Source organism: Scatophagus argus, chromosome 4 (genome assembly GCF_020382885.2).
Source record: "Scatophagus argus isolate fScaArg1 chromosome 4, fScaArg1.pri, whole genome shotgun sequence".
Taxonomy (NCBI): Eukaryota; Metazoa; Chordata; class Actinopteri; family Scatophagidae; genus Scatophagus; species Scatophagus argus.
This window is the reverse complement of record NC_058496.1, coordinates 22,784,838-22,802,946: the sequence shown is the minus strand read 5'-3', so window position 1 is coordinate 22,802,946 and position 18,109 is coordinate 22,784,838. Positions and strand designations below refer to the sequence as shown.

Genomic DNA, 18,109 nt, shown 5'->3' with positions numbered 1-18,109 from the left:
AAGACTGTGGCAAGCAAAGTTTTTATTAAACCTTTATGAAAGCAAATTTTTAAATATTGTTGTGAAGGTCCTCTCTCCATTTTTTAAAGGAAACTGTAAGAGAAGAGAAAATCAACTTCTATGTGAACTTTCTCTACAGAGACTTTTACTTGCTGATGCAGCTCGTTAAGACACTGTTAATTATGTTATTTATACTGTTAAATATGGGATCTAGAGATTTAAAAGTTGCACTCATTTAAATCAATTAACTGTCTGAAATACAGGCAATCAACCAGCCAATCAGTCACGACATCATCAGTTATCATACATCCGTCTGATTCTAGCTGTGAGAGAAATACTTTATTCAATAAATTTTGTTAAGGTTGCACAATATAACTGGATGGGAAATCACTTAATCTATCACTTTTTTATTTTATAAGATTATTAAAATGTTAAACGACGCTGTTTGTTCAAAGAACATTCCTATTTTGACTTTTATCAGTAATAAACTACATTTTGTCCCCAGGAAATTCTTGAGGGAATTCACAACCCAAAATGTTACCAATTAATTGTTCAGGACATACTATGATAGAAGACTGTCAACTGGATTTGAAACAACAGTCTGCAGAGGAGTAACTGACAACTATTTTGATCAATGATTGATTGTTTTCAAGTAAAATATAAGCAACTTCTCAAATTTGAAGATATGCTACTTTTCTCTATGAGTAAACTGACTGTCAGTGACTTTTGGACTGAGGATTGGACAGAACAATTTGAAGAGGTTATCTTGGGCTGAAATTTAACAGACTTAATCATTAATTGATTACTTAAAAAAATAATTGAACTGATAATTTATAAGTAAAAGAATATTTACACTCCTACTGTCTACTGACTTATGCACATTACATGCTTTGCAGCTGCACCATATATTTACTTTTATTGTACTGATCAAATAAAAGTCACAACGAGAAACATTTCTGAGGACAGGCCTGCTTATATTAAAACAGAACTGAGTGGATCATAGACAAGAATGTTAACAAATGAGTGGCGACCAAAAGCAGTTGGCTCAATCATGGAGGTCAACGGAACAAACCAACGGTCACCGTGTGCTTCTGTCCTGATCTCTGACCCTGATCTCTGACCCTTCACCATTTCTGTCAAGGTCCCCAGCAGGGGGCACTACTGGTTAGGCTCGCCCGTGTTTTTAATGGCTATCGCTGCTGTGGTCAGGGGGCTCCTGCTGCAAAACACCAAAAACAGAATATTTCAGCCTGAAACCTGCATGACTGCTTCCCAATGCAGCTAAGGGGTCAGCTTCCTTCCTTTCATGTGACTCAGGTCAGATGTTTTCTAATCAATTTGAAGCATTTTTTTTTCCAAGGTGCAAGTGTGTCCTAAAACATGCAAATCATGCTTGAAATTAAAAAATGACACCTGACATTTTTTTCTATAATAATAACTAAATATTATGACATATAACTAAAACACACTATCATAGTTTTGATGGTCTGGATAAGCAGCATGAGCAAACATGGAATCATGAAACATTATCTAAAATTGTTGACTTATTGTATCAATGAAAACATAAATGAAACAAGAGAAAACAAGTGTGAGTGAAGTGAAGATAAAATAACAGAACTGAACTTTTTACATGTATGCGATTATGAGGATATTCTGGCAGTAGATCCTGGTTACACCCTTCATAAATGTATGCCTCTTACAAGGAAAATACAATGTTCAATTTGATTTTTCAGTCATCATTATGAAATGACTAGCTAGACTAAAAGACTGACTGTGTGTGAGAGATCAGGGCTGCTGTCTGACTTTTGAAACATTTCATCACATCTTGGAATACTCAGACATCAGACAACCAGCTACATTTCACCCAAAGAAGTAAGCAGCAGCAAAATCAGAGCAGCAAATACCAAACAAGACCTTCAGCCTGCATGTTATATAATAACACATCAGGACAGAGAGAGCTGCTGGTTTACAAATAATCATGTGCCTCATGCCAGATCAGCATCCTGCAAAGAAAGCTTACAGGAGAGGTCAGAGGTCATGGGCACAACACCATAGACAACAACAGACATTTCCACACTGTTTACAGACATTAGTCCAAAAAATGTTAGTGCAAGTCATTAGTAATTTGTGATAAAATGTCAAACTAAAAATACTGAAATACAAATCAAAAATGGCATCCTAACTCATAAACATAGCACACTATTATGTTGCTGGAATTCTTAAGCTAAATATTAAAATATTTGTGGCTTTCCACATTACAGTTTCATTCACATATGTAATTAAAGAGTTTGACGCCATGATAAAAGATCATCATGTTGAGTTTACTGTCTGAGAAATAGCAACTTGGATTTAGTAGTTGTATAATCTCAGTATTGGTCAAGCCCACTCAGTTTGATTGTTAGAAGATGTTAGAGCATTGTTAGGCCATTAAAACTGCCACACACCAGTGTGCAGCAACTCTGGCTCTCATGGTTCTCAGGGTGGATTGTCCACTCTGGGTTAGAGGAGAGTTGCTGTCCAAAGTGAAGGTGTTCAAGTATCTTGGGATCCTGTTCACAAGTGAGGGAAAATTAAGCGGGAGATTGACAGACAGATCAGGGCGGCATCTGCTGTGATGCAGACGCTGTTCCGGTCTGTTGTGGTGAAGAGAGAGCTGAGGTAGTGATCAAAAGAAAGAATCGGATCACGGATACAAGTGGCCGAGGAGGCCGAGTTTCTGCAGCCAGAGAGAAAGGGTCAGGCGCTCGGACAACCAGGAGAGGTTCTGAGTACAGTCACTGCTCCTCTGTGGAGCCAAATCAGGACCAAAAGTTTCATTCATTTGAAAAAAGATTTGAACTTTCACTGAAATTTCGATTTTGAACTTTGAAAAATACAACATTGTACTTGTACAATTGGTTTTTTTTTTCAGTTTAAATATAATTTGTATTCACTTCACTTCCACTTTCATATATATTTCAGTATTTGAGGTCTTCAGTGGCATAAGTGACGGCATAACAAAGAAGGCTGAGGACCTTCCTCAATTGTGTTGCCTTCAGAGAACATACACACGTGGACAAAATTGTTGGTACCCCTCTTTTAATGAAAGAAAAACCCACAATGGTCACAGAAATAACTTGAAACTGACAAAAGTAATAATAAATAAGACAGACATTGCTTTTGAGTTGTTGTTCAACATAATAATTTTAAAAAACAAAGTAATGAAACAGGCCTGGACAAAAATGATGGTACCCTGAGGAAAGATTGAAAATAGTTTGACCATAGGTACATGTTAAAGTAGGGTGTGTCCTCTAATTAGCACCACAAGTGTCGTCAAACTTGTAATCAGTCTACCTATTTAAAGGGAGGCAGGTAGTCATTGTGCTGTTTGGTGACATGGTGTGTACCACACAGAACAGGGACCACAGAAAGAGAAGGAGAGCGTTGTCTCAGGAGATAAGAAAGAAAATCATAGACAAGAATGTTAAAAGTAAAGGCTATAAGACCATCTAAACGGCTTGATGTTCCCGTGACTACAGTAGCACATTATTCAGAAGTTTAAGGTCCATGGGACTGAAGCCAACCTCCCTAGACGTGGCTGCAAGAGGAAATTTAATGACAAATTGAAGAGACAGATAATACGAATGGTAACTAAAGAGCACAGCACAACTTCCAAAGACAGTAAAAGGGAACTCGAAGGTCAAGTTACATCAGTGTCAGATCGCACCATCCCTCGCTGTTTGAGTCAAATCACTGTTGAAAGCACATCATAAAAAAGTGAGACTGGAATTTGCCACAATACATATTGACAAACCACGAAGCTTCTGGGAGAATGACCTTTGGACAGATGATAAAACTGGAGCTTTTTGGCAAGGCACATCAGCTCTATGTTAACAGACGCAAAAGTGAAGCATACCAAGAAAAGAACACTGTCCCCTACTGTGAAACATGGAGGAGGCTCGGTTATGTTCTGGGTTGCTTTGCTGCATCTGGCACAGGGTGAAATATTCCAATGGCTATGAAATTTCAAGAATATCAAGGCATTCTGGAGTGAAATGTGCTGCCTAGTGTCAGAAAGCTTGATCTCAGTCACAGGTCATGGGTCTTCCAACAGCAATCAGAGATTACAAGAAATCGTTTGATTGCAGTGATTGCCTAAAAAGGTTGTGCAACAAAATATTAAGTTAAGGGTGCCATCATTTTTGTCAAGGCCTGTTTCATTATTTGTTTTTTGTTATTTTTTTTTTTTTAATGATTATGTTGAACAACAATTCAAAAGCAATGTCAGGTTTACATTGGTTGATTTTCAGCAAATTTTATTTATTATTACTTTTGTCATTTTCAAGTTATTTCAGTGACCATTGTGGGTTTTTCTTTCATTAAAAGAGGGGTGCCAACAATTTTGTCCATGTGTGTAGGTACTGTGAGAAGTATGACTCCACACTTTCTATACACCGTATTCACATTATGGGCAGTGAAAAAACTGACGCCATTGATAAGGTTCTGTTTAGCAAAGCGTTTTAAACCGAACTTGGCTCCAATCGCAGTATCAGAGCAATAAACTGTTCCTAATTGCACAGTTCAATTGCTACACTTCAACGTTTGACATTTCCCACCTCCACGTGCAAAACTAGCCAACATTTTGTCAGCACTGACATTTCAACCTGCCAGTTGTCCTGGGGGAACCAATACCATTGCTAGCCAATACTTCACTGCTTTCTCTGCTTCATTGCTTGTCCCTGCATCCTGGACCCTGATAAGCAGGAGAAAATGAAACAAGATGAGATGAGACAAAACAAAATGAAATTAGTGTCATACAAAATCATTCATTACTCCTCATGAGTAATGTTTATGATCTTTCTAACATGGAAAATTTGCTATGTTCATTTTGCAGTAAGCATTTAGAAAATCTTATCACTTTGTTTTGCTGTCATAAATACAGGCATATTTTTTGGAACACTGTATATAATTTTGTAACTACTTACTCCCATACTCTCTCAGTTCTGAAAATTAATCAAAGGGAAGGTCCACATTCTCCAATGTCAAATCATGATTTACTGCTTTTAAAATTATGTGAATGTACACATTAGTGTTATTTCTCTATCTCATGAAGACAATGCTATAAAGTCTATATATATATATGTTATAAGTGTAAGGTCTTTGTTAACTTGTAAATGTAGTGTGCATCTCTTTCCTCCTGGCTCAATATGTGAATTGGAATTATGTTCAATAAAGAAAAAAAGTGACAATCAGTTGCCATCTGGCCTTCAAAAAAAACCCCACCCAAAAAAACAAACAACAAAAAAAAAAACTTCTAGAACAGGAAATGATTTCATGGAATGTGTCAAAGAACAGTGCCCTTGATGTATCATGACATCATCAGCATCATTCTTTCATCCTTTGATGTTTGTCATCGGAATGTCCTTTGATGTCTAACTTATAAATAGGACACCAGATTGTATTTTCTGTTTAAGCTCTCAGCCTGTGTAACAATACTCAGGAGCCATTCAGAGATAGACAGTGGAAACGACACATTTCAATACACTGACTAATTTCATTTAGGGTGGTAATTACAGGTAATCACAATGAGTTGTAAAGACAAAACTGACCATAACACCATGCATGTGAGACAACTCATGAGTAAACTACACACAGAAAGGAAGAATTGGAAATTGGCGAAGGGCAAAAACAAACCGCGAAAAAGGGTCAAATTCCCCCTTGAAGATCAGACACCTTTAAAAAAAGGACAGCCTGATGTTGCTGCGCTAAATGAACAACTCAGCACACAGAACTGGCATATTGAAAGGCTGATCAATGATCTAGTAAAGGTCAAATCTGATCTTAGAGATTTACAGAGACAGAGAGCTCACGAGAAGAGCGTTTTAGAGCGGAAAATATTGGCGCTCCAGAAGAAATCTCTGAAAGATGAGAACAAATACAACACAGAGAGTATGGTCAGAGAACAGAGAGACAAGGAGATCGAGAAACTGAATAAACTGAACAAATCATTGACTTTGCAAAGGAAGACTTTGCGAAATCAGGTGCAAGAGCTGACAGGATATAAAGCCTATGCGACCAAAAAAATAGAAGAACAAGGGCAGAAGTTGAAAAATACAAACTTGAATTGCAGTAAGTTAAGCGAGAGTGTAATTATAATGAAAAACAAACAAACTTATTATGAAGATCTGAAAACAGAGCTGCAGGAATGTAAAGGCAAACTTGAATGCACTCAAAAAGAAAATGAGACAAAGAATAAGGAACTTGAAAAATACCAGAAACAAGTTGAGGCTCATACAAGAGAGAAAGGACATTTGAAAAAGCAAAATGAAATGTTGACAAGTAGGATCAAGAACAGTTTAATCCAAATTAAGACACAGGAGCAACAGATCACCAGTCTACAAGAAAATATAATATCCCTAAAGGTGGAAAAAGAAAATATTGAAAAGCAGAGGGAGAAGCAGCAAAACCTCTGCATAAGGCTGGAAAGTAAAATGAACAGCTTCAGCGATGTGAAGAAAAAATGTAATGATCAGGAGAAAGAAAGCAACAGGGTCATTGCGGTCAGGACCCAGGAAGTAATAGATTTTAAGACTTTGAAAAATGAATCAGATGCCAAATTAAGACATCAAATATTCGAGACTGAGCGTCTCAAGTCTGAGAAAAAGTTTATCCTTCAAAACTTGACTGAGGTTCAGCTTGAAACAGATCTGAAAAATGAAACAATCAAACAACTAAAGGATGAAATCAGAAATCAGAGTTGTGAGATCAGTTCAATGGGAATGGAGTTTTGCAGGATGCAGCAGGAATATTCTTATATGGAGAGCCAGCTGGAAAAAATGAAGATGAAGCTGGCAGAATCAAAGAAAGCAGGGAAGCTCTGTAAACTTTCTGCTCATGAGGAAAAGGCCCTGGCAGAGAAAACAATGGCCCACCTAGAAGAAGAGCAAGTCAAGCTGGTTAAACAAGTAACGCACAGCAATGAACGGAGACTGCAGCAGCAACAGGCGATCCAGCTGTATAAAGATGAGAAGGTCACATTAGAACGCACACTAAAAGAGAAAATGGAGGAAATCAAGTCTCTTCAGCAGGAGAACAAGACTCTCAGAGAAGCCTCTCAAAATGCAGAAAGTAAGAAGAGAGAACAATATATGTGGCAGAAGATTGCTAATTGGAATTTACGCAAAAGAAGGGCTGGGATTACAAATCCATATGTTCACAGACCTCTCTCAAAGACAAACAAGATACAGTCTCTGCATCGGCTCATTCAATCACAAAAAGAGTCTCTGGAGAAAAAGAACATGGAGATTAATGAGCTGACAGACAAGTTGGCTCTGCGGCCAGACAACGCAGTACAGCAGCTCATACGGTGTCAATGGACTAACAGAGAACTCAAGAAAAAGTTAGAAGCATCACAGGGATTCCTCAAGATGACCATGACACAGCTAGAGAGTGTGAAGGAGGAGAAAATGAGGCTGACAGATGAGGTGAGGAAGTTCAAGTCTGAGCCTGGACACAAACCAGTGCACACCCGCTTTCCTTCTATTTCAAATAATGCCGAGCCCCCAACTCAGGACAAATCACAAGGCCAGTGTAAGTCTGCACACATATCAAGACACTTACGCTTCCCAATTGTCCATACAAAGTCCCAGTGTCAGTCTACAGACAAATCTAAGTATGTCCTTCGCCCTCCCCCCACTGGGGTCACCTGTCAGGGAAGACCATTGACGCCACAAACACGTCCATCCTCACCATCTCCGATGATTTCATCAAATGCCATCAACAAAAACGAAAAAACAGGTTAAACTACCTACCTGCAATTTGAAGCAAAGCTATTTAACTAAAACATAAGCGGTCCATACCTTTAGGACAGCATGATGACTCGGTGGGCAGCTCTGACCCTTCACAGATTTTCTGTTCAAATCCATCTGGAAACTTTCTCTCTGGACTTTCCATTTTCTTGACATGGGGTTTTCTCTGAGTGCTCCAGTTCCCCAGCAACCTAAAGAAATCAAAAAAAAAAAAAAAAGAAAAAAAAAAAAGAAAGAAAGAAAGAAAGTCTGAAACAAACAAACAAACATTCCAACAAAATACCCCAAGAGGTCTGTAGCCATTCCCTCGACAGGTCAAGTAACTCTTCTTTTCTATTTCAGTTCAGTTCATGAACTGATGAAGCTGCTTGGATTAGCAGTGAAACGTCTTCAAGTCCATCTTCAGTCCAGACGCCTTGCTTTAACTCTTTGAGATATCAATAACTAATTTTCAGATTAAGGGTGAGCAGGCTTCTGCACAGAATTCTGCTTTGTTCTGTAAAGAAAGTCATTTTATGTCCTTTCCTAGCTGTAATTTATCAAGTTAGAGAGACAGAAACAGATAATAACAAGTAGCCAATTCATCAGTAGCAGTTGCTTGACTGCCATTTACCATGATAGCTTATTTATTATTGCCTACCTCTTCACATGGTGACCATGACTGAAGCTACAACTAACTGTGCAAAGTGTACTTAGGTCTATATTATTCACCTTTTTACATAACAATTATATTTTTGACATAGGCCATCATTTTGACTACAGCAGGAAACAAGGTCAATATGAAATGGCCAGGCTATAAGGCAGGGGTGTCAATCTCAAATACACAGTGGGCCAACAAATGAACCTTTTAATATGGAACCAAACAAGTTTTAATAATAATTATTTATTAATACATAATAATAATAAACATATCAATGGCATATTAAATAAAATTTAAATAAAATTTAAATTAAAATGAATGCTTTCTGTTTGCAGCCTTCTGAGGTAAATGTCAAAATTAGCTTTTTACACAGGCTAATAAATTTGAAAATAAAATAACATCACAACTATGAATAAATCAACCATTCAGGCCTTGGAGTAGCAAGAAAAAGTGCATAGAAAACGTATTTACTGCTCACTTCGCGACACACTGATCTACTCTGATGCGGCCAAGCCAGATACCTGGCATCTTTTCTTGGATGCCAGTTCATCAATGTCGGGGCTCAGGGTTTGAGCTGAGGAAACCTTCATTATCGAACAAAGGTGTTCGTCAGTCAGACGTCTCCTGTGTGAATGCGCCGTATAATACCGGCGGGCCAGCTCTAATATTAATTTGAAATTGCCTCGCGGGCCAAATATAATTACACTGCGGGCCAAATTTGGCCCGCGGGCCAGAGTTTGACACCTATGCTATAAGGGAACAAGGTATTAGCTAGCTGCAAGCTAAATAGTATTTTCCACATACTGTGTTTTTTGGACTGTGATCGTACAACGTGTACAACAATCAAGGGCGGATACGCGTCATATCAGATTTGCTTTCTGGGAAATGTAGTCCTTTCTGTCACTTCGCTACCCATATGTAGACCCCTTCTCCGAAGTATACAAACTACAAGAAGACTGGTTATCATTAGAGTAGTCTATTAGGTTTTCCTGTCAGACAGCAGGGAGTCAAGATGTTGGCCATCCTGCTTGTGCTGTCTCTATACCTCTACAACCCGGTCTGCGGCGTTTTGCGGCAACTTTTTTGCACCATATCAGACAGCTGTGATTGCGATTTTAAACCGAATATCAGAGGTAAGACAACGTGTCTGTTGTAGCTAGCTAACAGTAACTGATGGACGTTACTTCTTAATAGCACTCTAGGCTAAAAGGATACAGCAGACTATAGCTAGCTAGTTTGTCCATTAAACAAAAACTTGAAATATGTTTTGTTTGTGTGGAGAAGTCGTTTATTAACTGACGTTTTAGTCTACTGTGTACAAGGTGAGTTGGTAATGCTCTTAACGTCATTAGTGCTTTGCTAGCCGGCTGTTATGCTAACTAGCAAAATACAAGGAGTCTTCTCTGTTATTGAATATTTGAAGTTAAAGTTGAATTGTGAGGGACTTAATTAATGTGCAGTTTTTAAAATGAAACAGGCTGAGGTTACTTACATAGGAGCAGACGGTCCAGAGACACTGATGCAGAGTTTCTACCGCTTATTATTTGGCATTTGAGGAGCCATTACCTGAAGGAGGGAGTAAGTGTTGAAATTAAGTTCCTCAGCCAAAGTGCCTGGCTCTAAAATGTTAATGTTAGCTGAAAAGGGACTTTTTCTGCGTTTAAAGCTGGATCCTGGGTCCTGGATCAATTTTGTTGAAGAGGGCACACATTATGTGACATATTAAGCTGTCAGCCAAGTAGGTGTTCAGGATGGTTGATAACATTAACGGCACTGTTATTTTTATTTCTTAACAACAAGACCTGGAGTGGGACCTTTATAAAAATGTTTATGGACAGCATCTGGCCCAGGACATAGTTTCAGAGGAGGTGGCAAGCTTCCTTCAGAATAAAAGCCCTGAGCGGCCCCTGGTGCTGTCTTTCCATGGCTCCTCTGGGACAGGAAAGACACTGGTCAGCTCCATGCTGGGAAATCATCTGTATGGCTCAGCGATGAGCAGTCCATACGTCCACCAGTTTGTTCCCACACTGCACTTCCCCCTACCTGACCGGGTCAAGGAGTATAGGGTAAGTTCAGGATTATTGTGTAAGGCAATGGTTATCTTCATGTAATCACTTCAGCAGTAGTAATGAGTAATTACTGGTCTGAGAAAAATAATAGATTAAATGTGTCAAGAGAAAAAAATCAAAAATTAATAAATTTTAAAAATAATAAATAAAAAATTTTACTAAATTCTTGATTTACTAAATGCTTAATTTTGATTCTGCAATTTTTTTCATTGCTGAATGAAAATTATGATGGGTTCAATGGAAATGTGCTAATTATTTGCAGCCTTTGGAGCTGCTGTCAGGACTGAGTTTTCTTCTGTTGGCTTGCAGGAGGAGTTGAAGAGCTGGGTGCAAGGAAACCTCACGGAATGCGCACGCTCTGTCTTCGTATTTGAGGAGATGGAGAGGATGCCTCCAGGTCTCATTGATGTCTTGGAGCCCTTCCTGGGTCCTTCCCATGTTGTGTTTCGCACCAACTACCGCAAGGCCATCTATGTCTTCATTGGGTACACAAACACACACACAAACAGAAAGAGAGAGGGGGAGAGGTCTGACTAATAAAAGGGCTCCATTCAGAGCACTTTTTCCACTAGTAGCACTAGTGTTACTTACTGAAGGAGTACCACTTAAATCGATATTCAAACAACATATTTTTCTGTCTTAACTGTTTGACTTATAAATGTTTTGGTAATAAATAAACAATTTACTGTAATAACAATATGCAGTTTCAAGGAAAATGTCAGAGAAGTAGTGCTTTACAAGAAAGTCATTTTCTAGTGTTTTAAAGGGGGACTGCAACACCTCCTAAAAGCAGCTGTTTTAAAGGCTATCATTTGATTTAAATATGAAAGGACTGAGTGCAGTGATGTAACTGCTTTCTGTGAAAATTTGTTGTCTTTTATCACCTCATTAGCGCGCAGTGTTGTGATGCTACCAGATTAGCCAGCTCTTCATGAAAATAGTGACTGGAAATTTGCTCCTTTGTGGATGAAGGAGGAATTTTTGAGCTGGTTGTTGAGAGTACAGGCTCCAGTTGGAGCAAACAATGTTATGAGGAGAATGCACATTTTTGCTTGTATGCTAATTTCAGACCCTTTTCTTAAGAGATTAGATTTTTTTCTTTTTCTGTTTTTCTTACAGTGTCCCACTGAATCCAAGTCACTACTGTTGGCATACAGTGACACTTGTGGGTAATTTGTACTGTAGAATGTGTGATTTGGTTATGGGTTTTGATTATAAAATAGATCTGGCAACTAGAGCTTGCTATAAAATACAGAGATTTGCTGGAATATTCATTTAATAAGGCTGAAACATACTGTACTCGCTGGGAAGGGTGAGTGTAGATGTGACACAAAAATTTCCACTTTTCTCTGATTTGACAGCTAAGTGTTTGAACTGCATACTGCAGACTGGATTTTCTAGTAAAAGACAGACTTTACATATGCTATGGCTTGTGTATGAAATGGTTGTGTCTTTACTGTGCTACAATTTATTTATCTGCTCCAAACATTCTCAGACTTTTTGTTGTGGACTCTGAAAGTGTTTTTTTGTGTTTTTCCTCCAGCACCACAGGAGAGGAGGTGATTAACAAAATGGCACTGGAGAACCGGCAAGCTGGACGGGACAGGGAGGACATCGACTTATCCGACTTGCAGGAAGCCATTGCACGAACAGTGTACAACAGCAACACAAGTAAGTGTCTCTTGCAATTAAACTGCATAAAATTCATTGATTACTGCATACTCTTTATTTGGCACATAGGCTTTAGAGAGGCTTTGTCAGAAAGGAGGGTTTTAAGTCTACTCTTAAACATAGAGATGGTGTCTGCCATCTGAACTGAGGCTGGTAATTGGTTCCACAGAAGAGGAGCTTGAAAACTGAAGGCCATGGCTCCATATTTACATTTGGAGATTCGTGGTATTACCAGTAAGTCTGAATCTAAGGAACGCAGCACCCTAGAGGGCTGATATGGTTCAGTGAGATCAGTGATATATGATGGTGCCAGACCATGCACGGCTTTGTAGGTTAGGAATAGGATCTGAAATTCTACTCTAAATTTTACTGGGAGCCAATGTAGAGAGGCCAGCACAGGTGAAATGTGGTCACTCCTCTTAGTCTTAGTCAGGACACAAGCTGCAGAGTTCTGAGTGAGCTGTAGAGTCCTGAGGGACTTTTTAGGGCATCCTGACAAAAGAGAGTTACAGTAATCCAGCCTAGAGGTAACAAAAGCATGAATGAGTTTCTCAGCAGCATCTAAGGAAAGGACATGCCTGATTTTTGCAATGTTATGAAGGTGGAAGTACGCAGTCCTCAAGATTTGCTTTATGTGAGTGTTGAAAGACAAGTCCTGATCAAAGCTAACGCACAGGTTCTTTACAATGGTGCTAGAGGCAGGAGCTAGTCTGTTATGAAAGTGCTTTCTGATCACATTGCCTACTGTAGTGGGAGCATATAGATTGTTTGCATATAGATTGATAGGATCGGGCCAAGCACAGAACCTTGTGGCATATTATCTCTGGATAATCCTTCATTCACTTTCAGGAGTTGTGTTAAGCTACTGATGGTGAAAAACCCAACATTTTTGGTTCTTATTGGTTCTTTGATTCTTACTCTTACTCTAGCTCTTACTGCACCTCTGTAAACAGCTCCCCTCCAACAGGTAAACAACTTCCTTTACCTGTTGTGCTGTGTGATGGAAAAATACTCAAAACAAAAATAAGTAACTGCTTTTAAAAGTTGTCAACTCAAAATAAGCACATCATCAGTGAAAGACGCACCAAGCCAAGCCAGCACGTTTATGGAAAAGCCCCATAACATGGGGAGTGGGTTCACCCTTCAGTTGCACTCACACAGGACAAAAGACTTTTAGTCTATGCCTACTAGCAGTGTGGAGACCACTAAAGTCTCATCTTGTGTAAAGTTCAGCGGCGATTAGACAATCAGTTCCTAATAAAACAACTTTTGATTCACCCAGTTACAGCAACCTATGGGACCCACAGCTTAGAGGGCTGGGCCTGCACTCTTAGAGTTTGGAGTTCCATATGTACCTAAAGTTATAGTTCATAAAGGCTTTGCCCCCCAAGCCTATCACTTCATGGGAAATCAGTAACCAGTCTATACCTCGCCAATGCACCACAGAGCAATGGCACATGACTTTACAAATGGAAAACAACATAAAAGCTAATGCTGTGAGAGCACACAGTTAAAGCATCCCAAGTCACAATCACTTTCATCTGCAGGTAGAAACAGATGAAAATGTACGGGGACTTACTAGATAATTAGAATTAGAATAATAAGTTTCAGATCAATGTATTGTTATTGCAACTGCATTTATAATGCAGTGACAGGCCTTTGCTACAGCTGCCATCAGCTGTTGCTTGTTCATCGTTCTTTCCACCTTCAGTCTTGTCTTCAGTAAGTGAAAAGCGTGCTCTACTGGGCTGAGATCATGTGACTGACTTGTGAAGAATATCCCATTATCCATAATCCCTTTGCCTTGAGAAAGTCTTGGGTTGTCTTTGCTGTATGCTTTAGGTCATTATCCATCTGCAATATGAAGCAGCATCCTGCCAGTTTTTATCATTTGGCAGAATCTGAGCGTTCCATTGGCAGCCATACATGTCCATGCTACAATGTTGCCTCCACCATGTTTGACAGATGTTGTGGTATGCATTCAGATCATGAGCTGTTCTTTCCTTCTCTATACTTTTCTCTTCCCATCATTTAAGTACAAGTTAATCTTGGTTTCATCTTGGTTTTCATCAGTCCAAAGAATCTTATTCTAGTCTTATTCCAGGCTTTTTAAGGTGTTTTTGGCAAAGTCTAATCTGGCCTTTCTGTCCTTGAGTGTTACTAGTGGTTTGCACCTTGTCGTGAAGCCTCTGTATTTCGCATTCATGAAGCTGTCTCTTGACTGTAGATTTTGACAATGACACTCTGAATTGCTCAAGAGTGTTCTTGACGTGGGTAGACGTTGGGATTTTTCTTCACCAATGACAGAATTCTGCGGTCAACCACTTCAGTTGTCTTCCATGGTCTTCCAGGCCTTTCGGTGTTGCTGAGCTTGCTAGCTAATTCTTCCTTTTTAAGAAAATTTCAAATTGCTGTTTTGGCACTTCCAATGCTTTTACTATCTCTCTGATGAGTTTATTTTGTTCACTTGCATAGACACCTCTTTGGACCTCATGTTGAGTGAACAGCTTCCAAAAAGTATATAAAATAGAGAAAAACACACATGGTCCATCACTTTAATAGGATTAGAGCTCTGTTATTGACCGGTTATGCCTGTAATATTAATCCTATAATTTTAATATTGTAATACTAATCATGAAAAATGTTCTGCTTTTCTTTGTCTTTTGTGATATAAACTGAATTTCTTTGGTTTTGGACTTTTATAGAAAAAATAAAAAATTGAATAGGAAATTCAACAGTTTGTCTACAATAATATTTTTGAGGCTTCCTCAGTGCACTGCAGCAGTGCACAATAATGAGCTAAATGCAAGACACAGAGATGAAACAGCTGCTTGTCTTTGTTCAGTTGATCAAACAAACTAATTTGCGAATATGTTGCTGTGCAGGCCCAGCTACTGTTAAATTATTGTCAGATGAAGGAAACTGAAGTGCCTTTCTCTCTCTAGGTGGTTTCTTTCACTCCAGCATCATCCAGCAGAAACTGATCACCCGCTTCGTTCCTTTCCTGCCGCTGAGTCAACACCACGTGAAACGCTGTGTCCACTCTCAGCTCTGCCTGCGGGGCTACTGTTCCCGCAATGACGTGGTGGAGGCAGTAGGGGGCGACATGATCTACACTCCTGTCCAGGGACAGTACTTTTCCTCTACCGGCTGTAAGACAGTTTCCGCCAAAATCAACCTCTTCCTGTGAATCGAGAGGGCAGCTTTTTGCTGATATGTAAGAACTGAAAGGGAAACACTTTCTGAGATGATTCAGTGAAAACAAACCGAAATCTGCATCTGTCTTAGTCAGTTTCCCCCTCATGCAGGTCACAGCAGCATCCCTGGAGCAAGTAGGGATTCAGAGTCGAGGATGCATCCTGCTTTTGGAAACAAACGGGCAAATGAACTCGCAGCTTGCGTAGTATAAAGCGGTTCTGTGCTGTCATTTCTGAGTTTTTGTCTGAAGGCAGCGCTGCTGGAACAGCATCAGTACACGTCCAGCTGTGAGCACAGGAGAGTTTACTCCCTGAGCATCATTCAGTGTCGAAACCAGGACTTCTGCCACACCCTACCTCAAACTCATCTCTGCCTTTAATTTATGAATTTTTATGTCGGTACAATGTGGTTTTAGGTTTAAATTGCAGTTGTGGAGGTAGTGGAGCCCATCAATTAAGTGGAAAAGTCTATTAAATCGTATTTATTTAACACCACCTCGTTTCAGTTTCAAACAGTCATATAATGGGAAACTTCCCAGTTTGCCCACAAGAGGATCATGCATATTTTTTGTTTTGAGGTTTAATAAATTGGATCAGCAAGTCCCTGAAAGGGGTTAAAATAGTTGATTTTAATGCATCTGAATGACTTTTTGTGGGAACAAATTTTATGATCAGTGCAAAGATTTCCTTCATGCAGCAGTCAAATAGGGTGTTGAAATGTTGTTTTGTCTTAGAATGTCTAAGAATCTTTTGTGGGATGGAAAGAGAACTCATTCAACTTGTCTGAAAACATAAAAACACTCAAATGACCAAGACATGGTTATTAGGGTTTAATTCCATATAAGACTGAAGATGTGGAGTTTTAGAATTTAGGACATGTTTTAGCTCGTGCCACCACTGGTTTTGAACCAAATCTAACCAGTACAATTTAACAGTATGTAATAATTATAATTATCTACCAATACAAGCTCTTAAATAAGAACTCAGTTATGAAACATTAGCTTCCTCATTAAATGCATCTTCATGTTGTAACTTTTAGTTTTCTTCTAAATAATCAGCATGACAGCATCCAATGTGTCAAACCACATACAATATTTATTGAAAATGTTCAGTGCCTTAAAGTAATGCTCTTTTAGAAGGCAGTATTGAGAGTCAAGCCAGGGTCCTGTCTAAAGAGTGCCATGTCCCTTTTTAAAACATGGTAAAAGACATGTGAACCAGAAGCTGGAATTTACTTGAAAAATAGTATCCCTTTGTATCCCTGCTGTCCAGCAGAGTTGGTGTGACCGTTTTGGAGCACATCATCAGTTCTGCCAACAGGTGGCAGTAAATTCCTGTAAGAAAACTGAGTTCACTTGCAGCTCAGTGCATCTTAATTGTTCATTTCAGTGAGTTGTGTAAGAAATGACATTATATTTTGCTTGTCTAATGGAAAACATTTTGCCGGTGTGTTTAAGCATGCCGAAAGTGCACTTTATTTTTATAGTTGATAAAATGGACCTGATGTATTATCTTTGTGATGGTATGTGATGAGAAGTCAGTGTGCATCTGCCAAAATTACTACTATTAATGATTGTAAACCATTAATTATTTGTTGTATTAAATGATGGCTGTATGAACACCTGCAACAGCAATTAAAATGCACTGAAAATCAAGTTTAATTGAATTTACAAGGACAGTACATTGAGGTGATTTTGTCATTGAAACAAAGACATTATTATTGATAGACATGTATATAGTCAGAAGTCTGAAACATGGTTTCATCTACTCTACACTTTCAGAGTGAAACCATCAGTCTTTAGGTTGATCTTGCCTCCTTTTAGGAAACAGAAAAGGTAGTTTGTAAACTTCCACTAGAAACCATATAGATGTCATTTGTTGTACCCTGAAATGGTGACATGATCTACATAATGCGTCTTTCAAGTTATAGCCATCAGGAACAGATTAAGTCACTTGCTGTGAAGGAACCTGTGCACCCTGCTAATCAGAACACTCAGTATAGAACCTGTCAAGAAAATGATTTTCATATCTTATGAAAATAAAAAAAAGGACTCCCCTTCCCCAGAGCACCACAGTAGGATTGTTCCTATTTTCCTAATTGTTTTGTGTCCTCATGTTTTGGATTTCCTCTCAGTTCGTGATTGAGACAATGGTGACAGAAGACAGAGATTGCTGTGAAGTACAGACCACACAGATGAGTTAGTGTTACATGATGACTGACACAAATGACTACATTCTGCAACCACTTGCCGTGGCACATTACGTTTTCTTTATCACATCCTGTTGCATTATGCCAGTTTACCGTAGCCATAGTCAGCCACAGAGTATATAACATTACTCAGCTCTCAACTACATTAAGCTACACTGCATAACACAAACATGTCTGCCACATGAATGTTTTGTAATGTTACAGTGCATTAACTTGCACTAAGTAACTATAGTCTGTTATGTTACACAAAAGTGTTAACTGACAATCCTCAGTTACATTAGCATCAATTTGCAGATGAGGGTCTGTAATAAAGGAAACAAACTTAAAGTACATTTTAACAAATTATATTTCCTGAATATAGGATGTGTATAGTGTGGAGTAAAAAGGCTGGTTTGGATACCTCCTGTTGGCCCAGAGTTTTCAAGGTACTGTGGAGTGCATCATGTCTTCTCTGTCTGCTGTGCTATTTAATAATGACAAATTAAAAGATAAAATAAAAGTTAAAAATGCTCCCCAACAACAACAACAACAGCAAA

The 18,109-nt window shown here is 38.8% G+C and overlaps 1 protein-coding gene and 1 long non-coding RNA gene across 2 annotated transcripts; one reads left to right on the top strand and one right to left on the bottom strand.

The window, feature by feature from the left end:
• Positions 1–3,732: 3,732 nt before the first annotated feature.
• LOC124057505 lies at positions 3,733–10,053 on the bottom strand. The gene is made up of 3 exons (XR_006843114.1): positions 9,920–10,053; positions 7,839–7,978; positions 3,733–4,732 (listed from the first exon to the last, which is right to left on the bottom strand). It is a non-coding gene; the product is annotated as an uncharacterized LOC124057505 (long non-coding RNA).
• tor2a (torsin family 2, member A) lies at positions 9,094–17,019 on the top strand. The gene is made up of 5 exons (XM_046385847.1): positions 9,094–9,560; positions 10,228–10,493; positions 10,806–10,981; positions 12,040–12,167; positions 15,113–17,019. The coding sequence occupies exons 1-5, from the start codon at positions 9,440–9,442 to the stop codon at positions 15,355–15,357; spliced, it is 936 nt and encodes a 311-aa protein (XP_046241803.1). The 5' UTR covers positions 9,094–9,439; the 3' UTR covers positions 15,358–17,019.
• Positions 17,020–18,109: the final 1,090 nt, after the last annotated feature.

Coding starts and splice junctions, on each gene's coding strand:
- tor2a (XM_046385847.1), top strand. CDS start 9,440: ATGTTGGCCATCCTGCTTGTGCTGTCTCTATACCTCTACAACCCGGTC. Junction 10,494..10,805: donor ACCGGGTCAAGGAGTATAGG/GTAAGTTCAGGA, acceptor GTTGGCTTGCAG/GAGGAGTTGAAGAGCTGGGT. Junction 12,168..15,112: donor AGTGTACAACAGCAACACAA/GTAAGTGTCTCT, acceptor TTCTCTCTCTAG/GTGGTTTCTTTCACTCCAGC.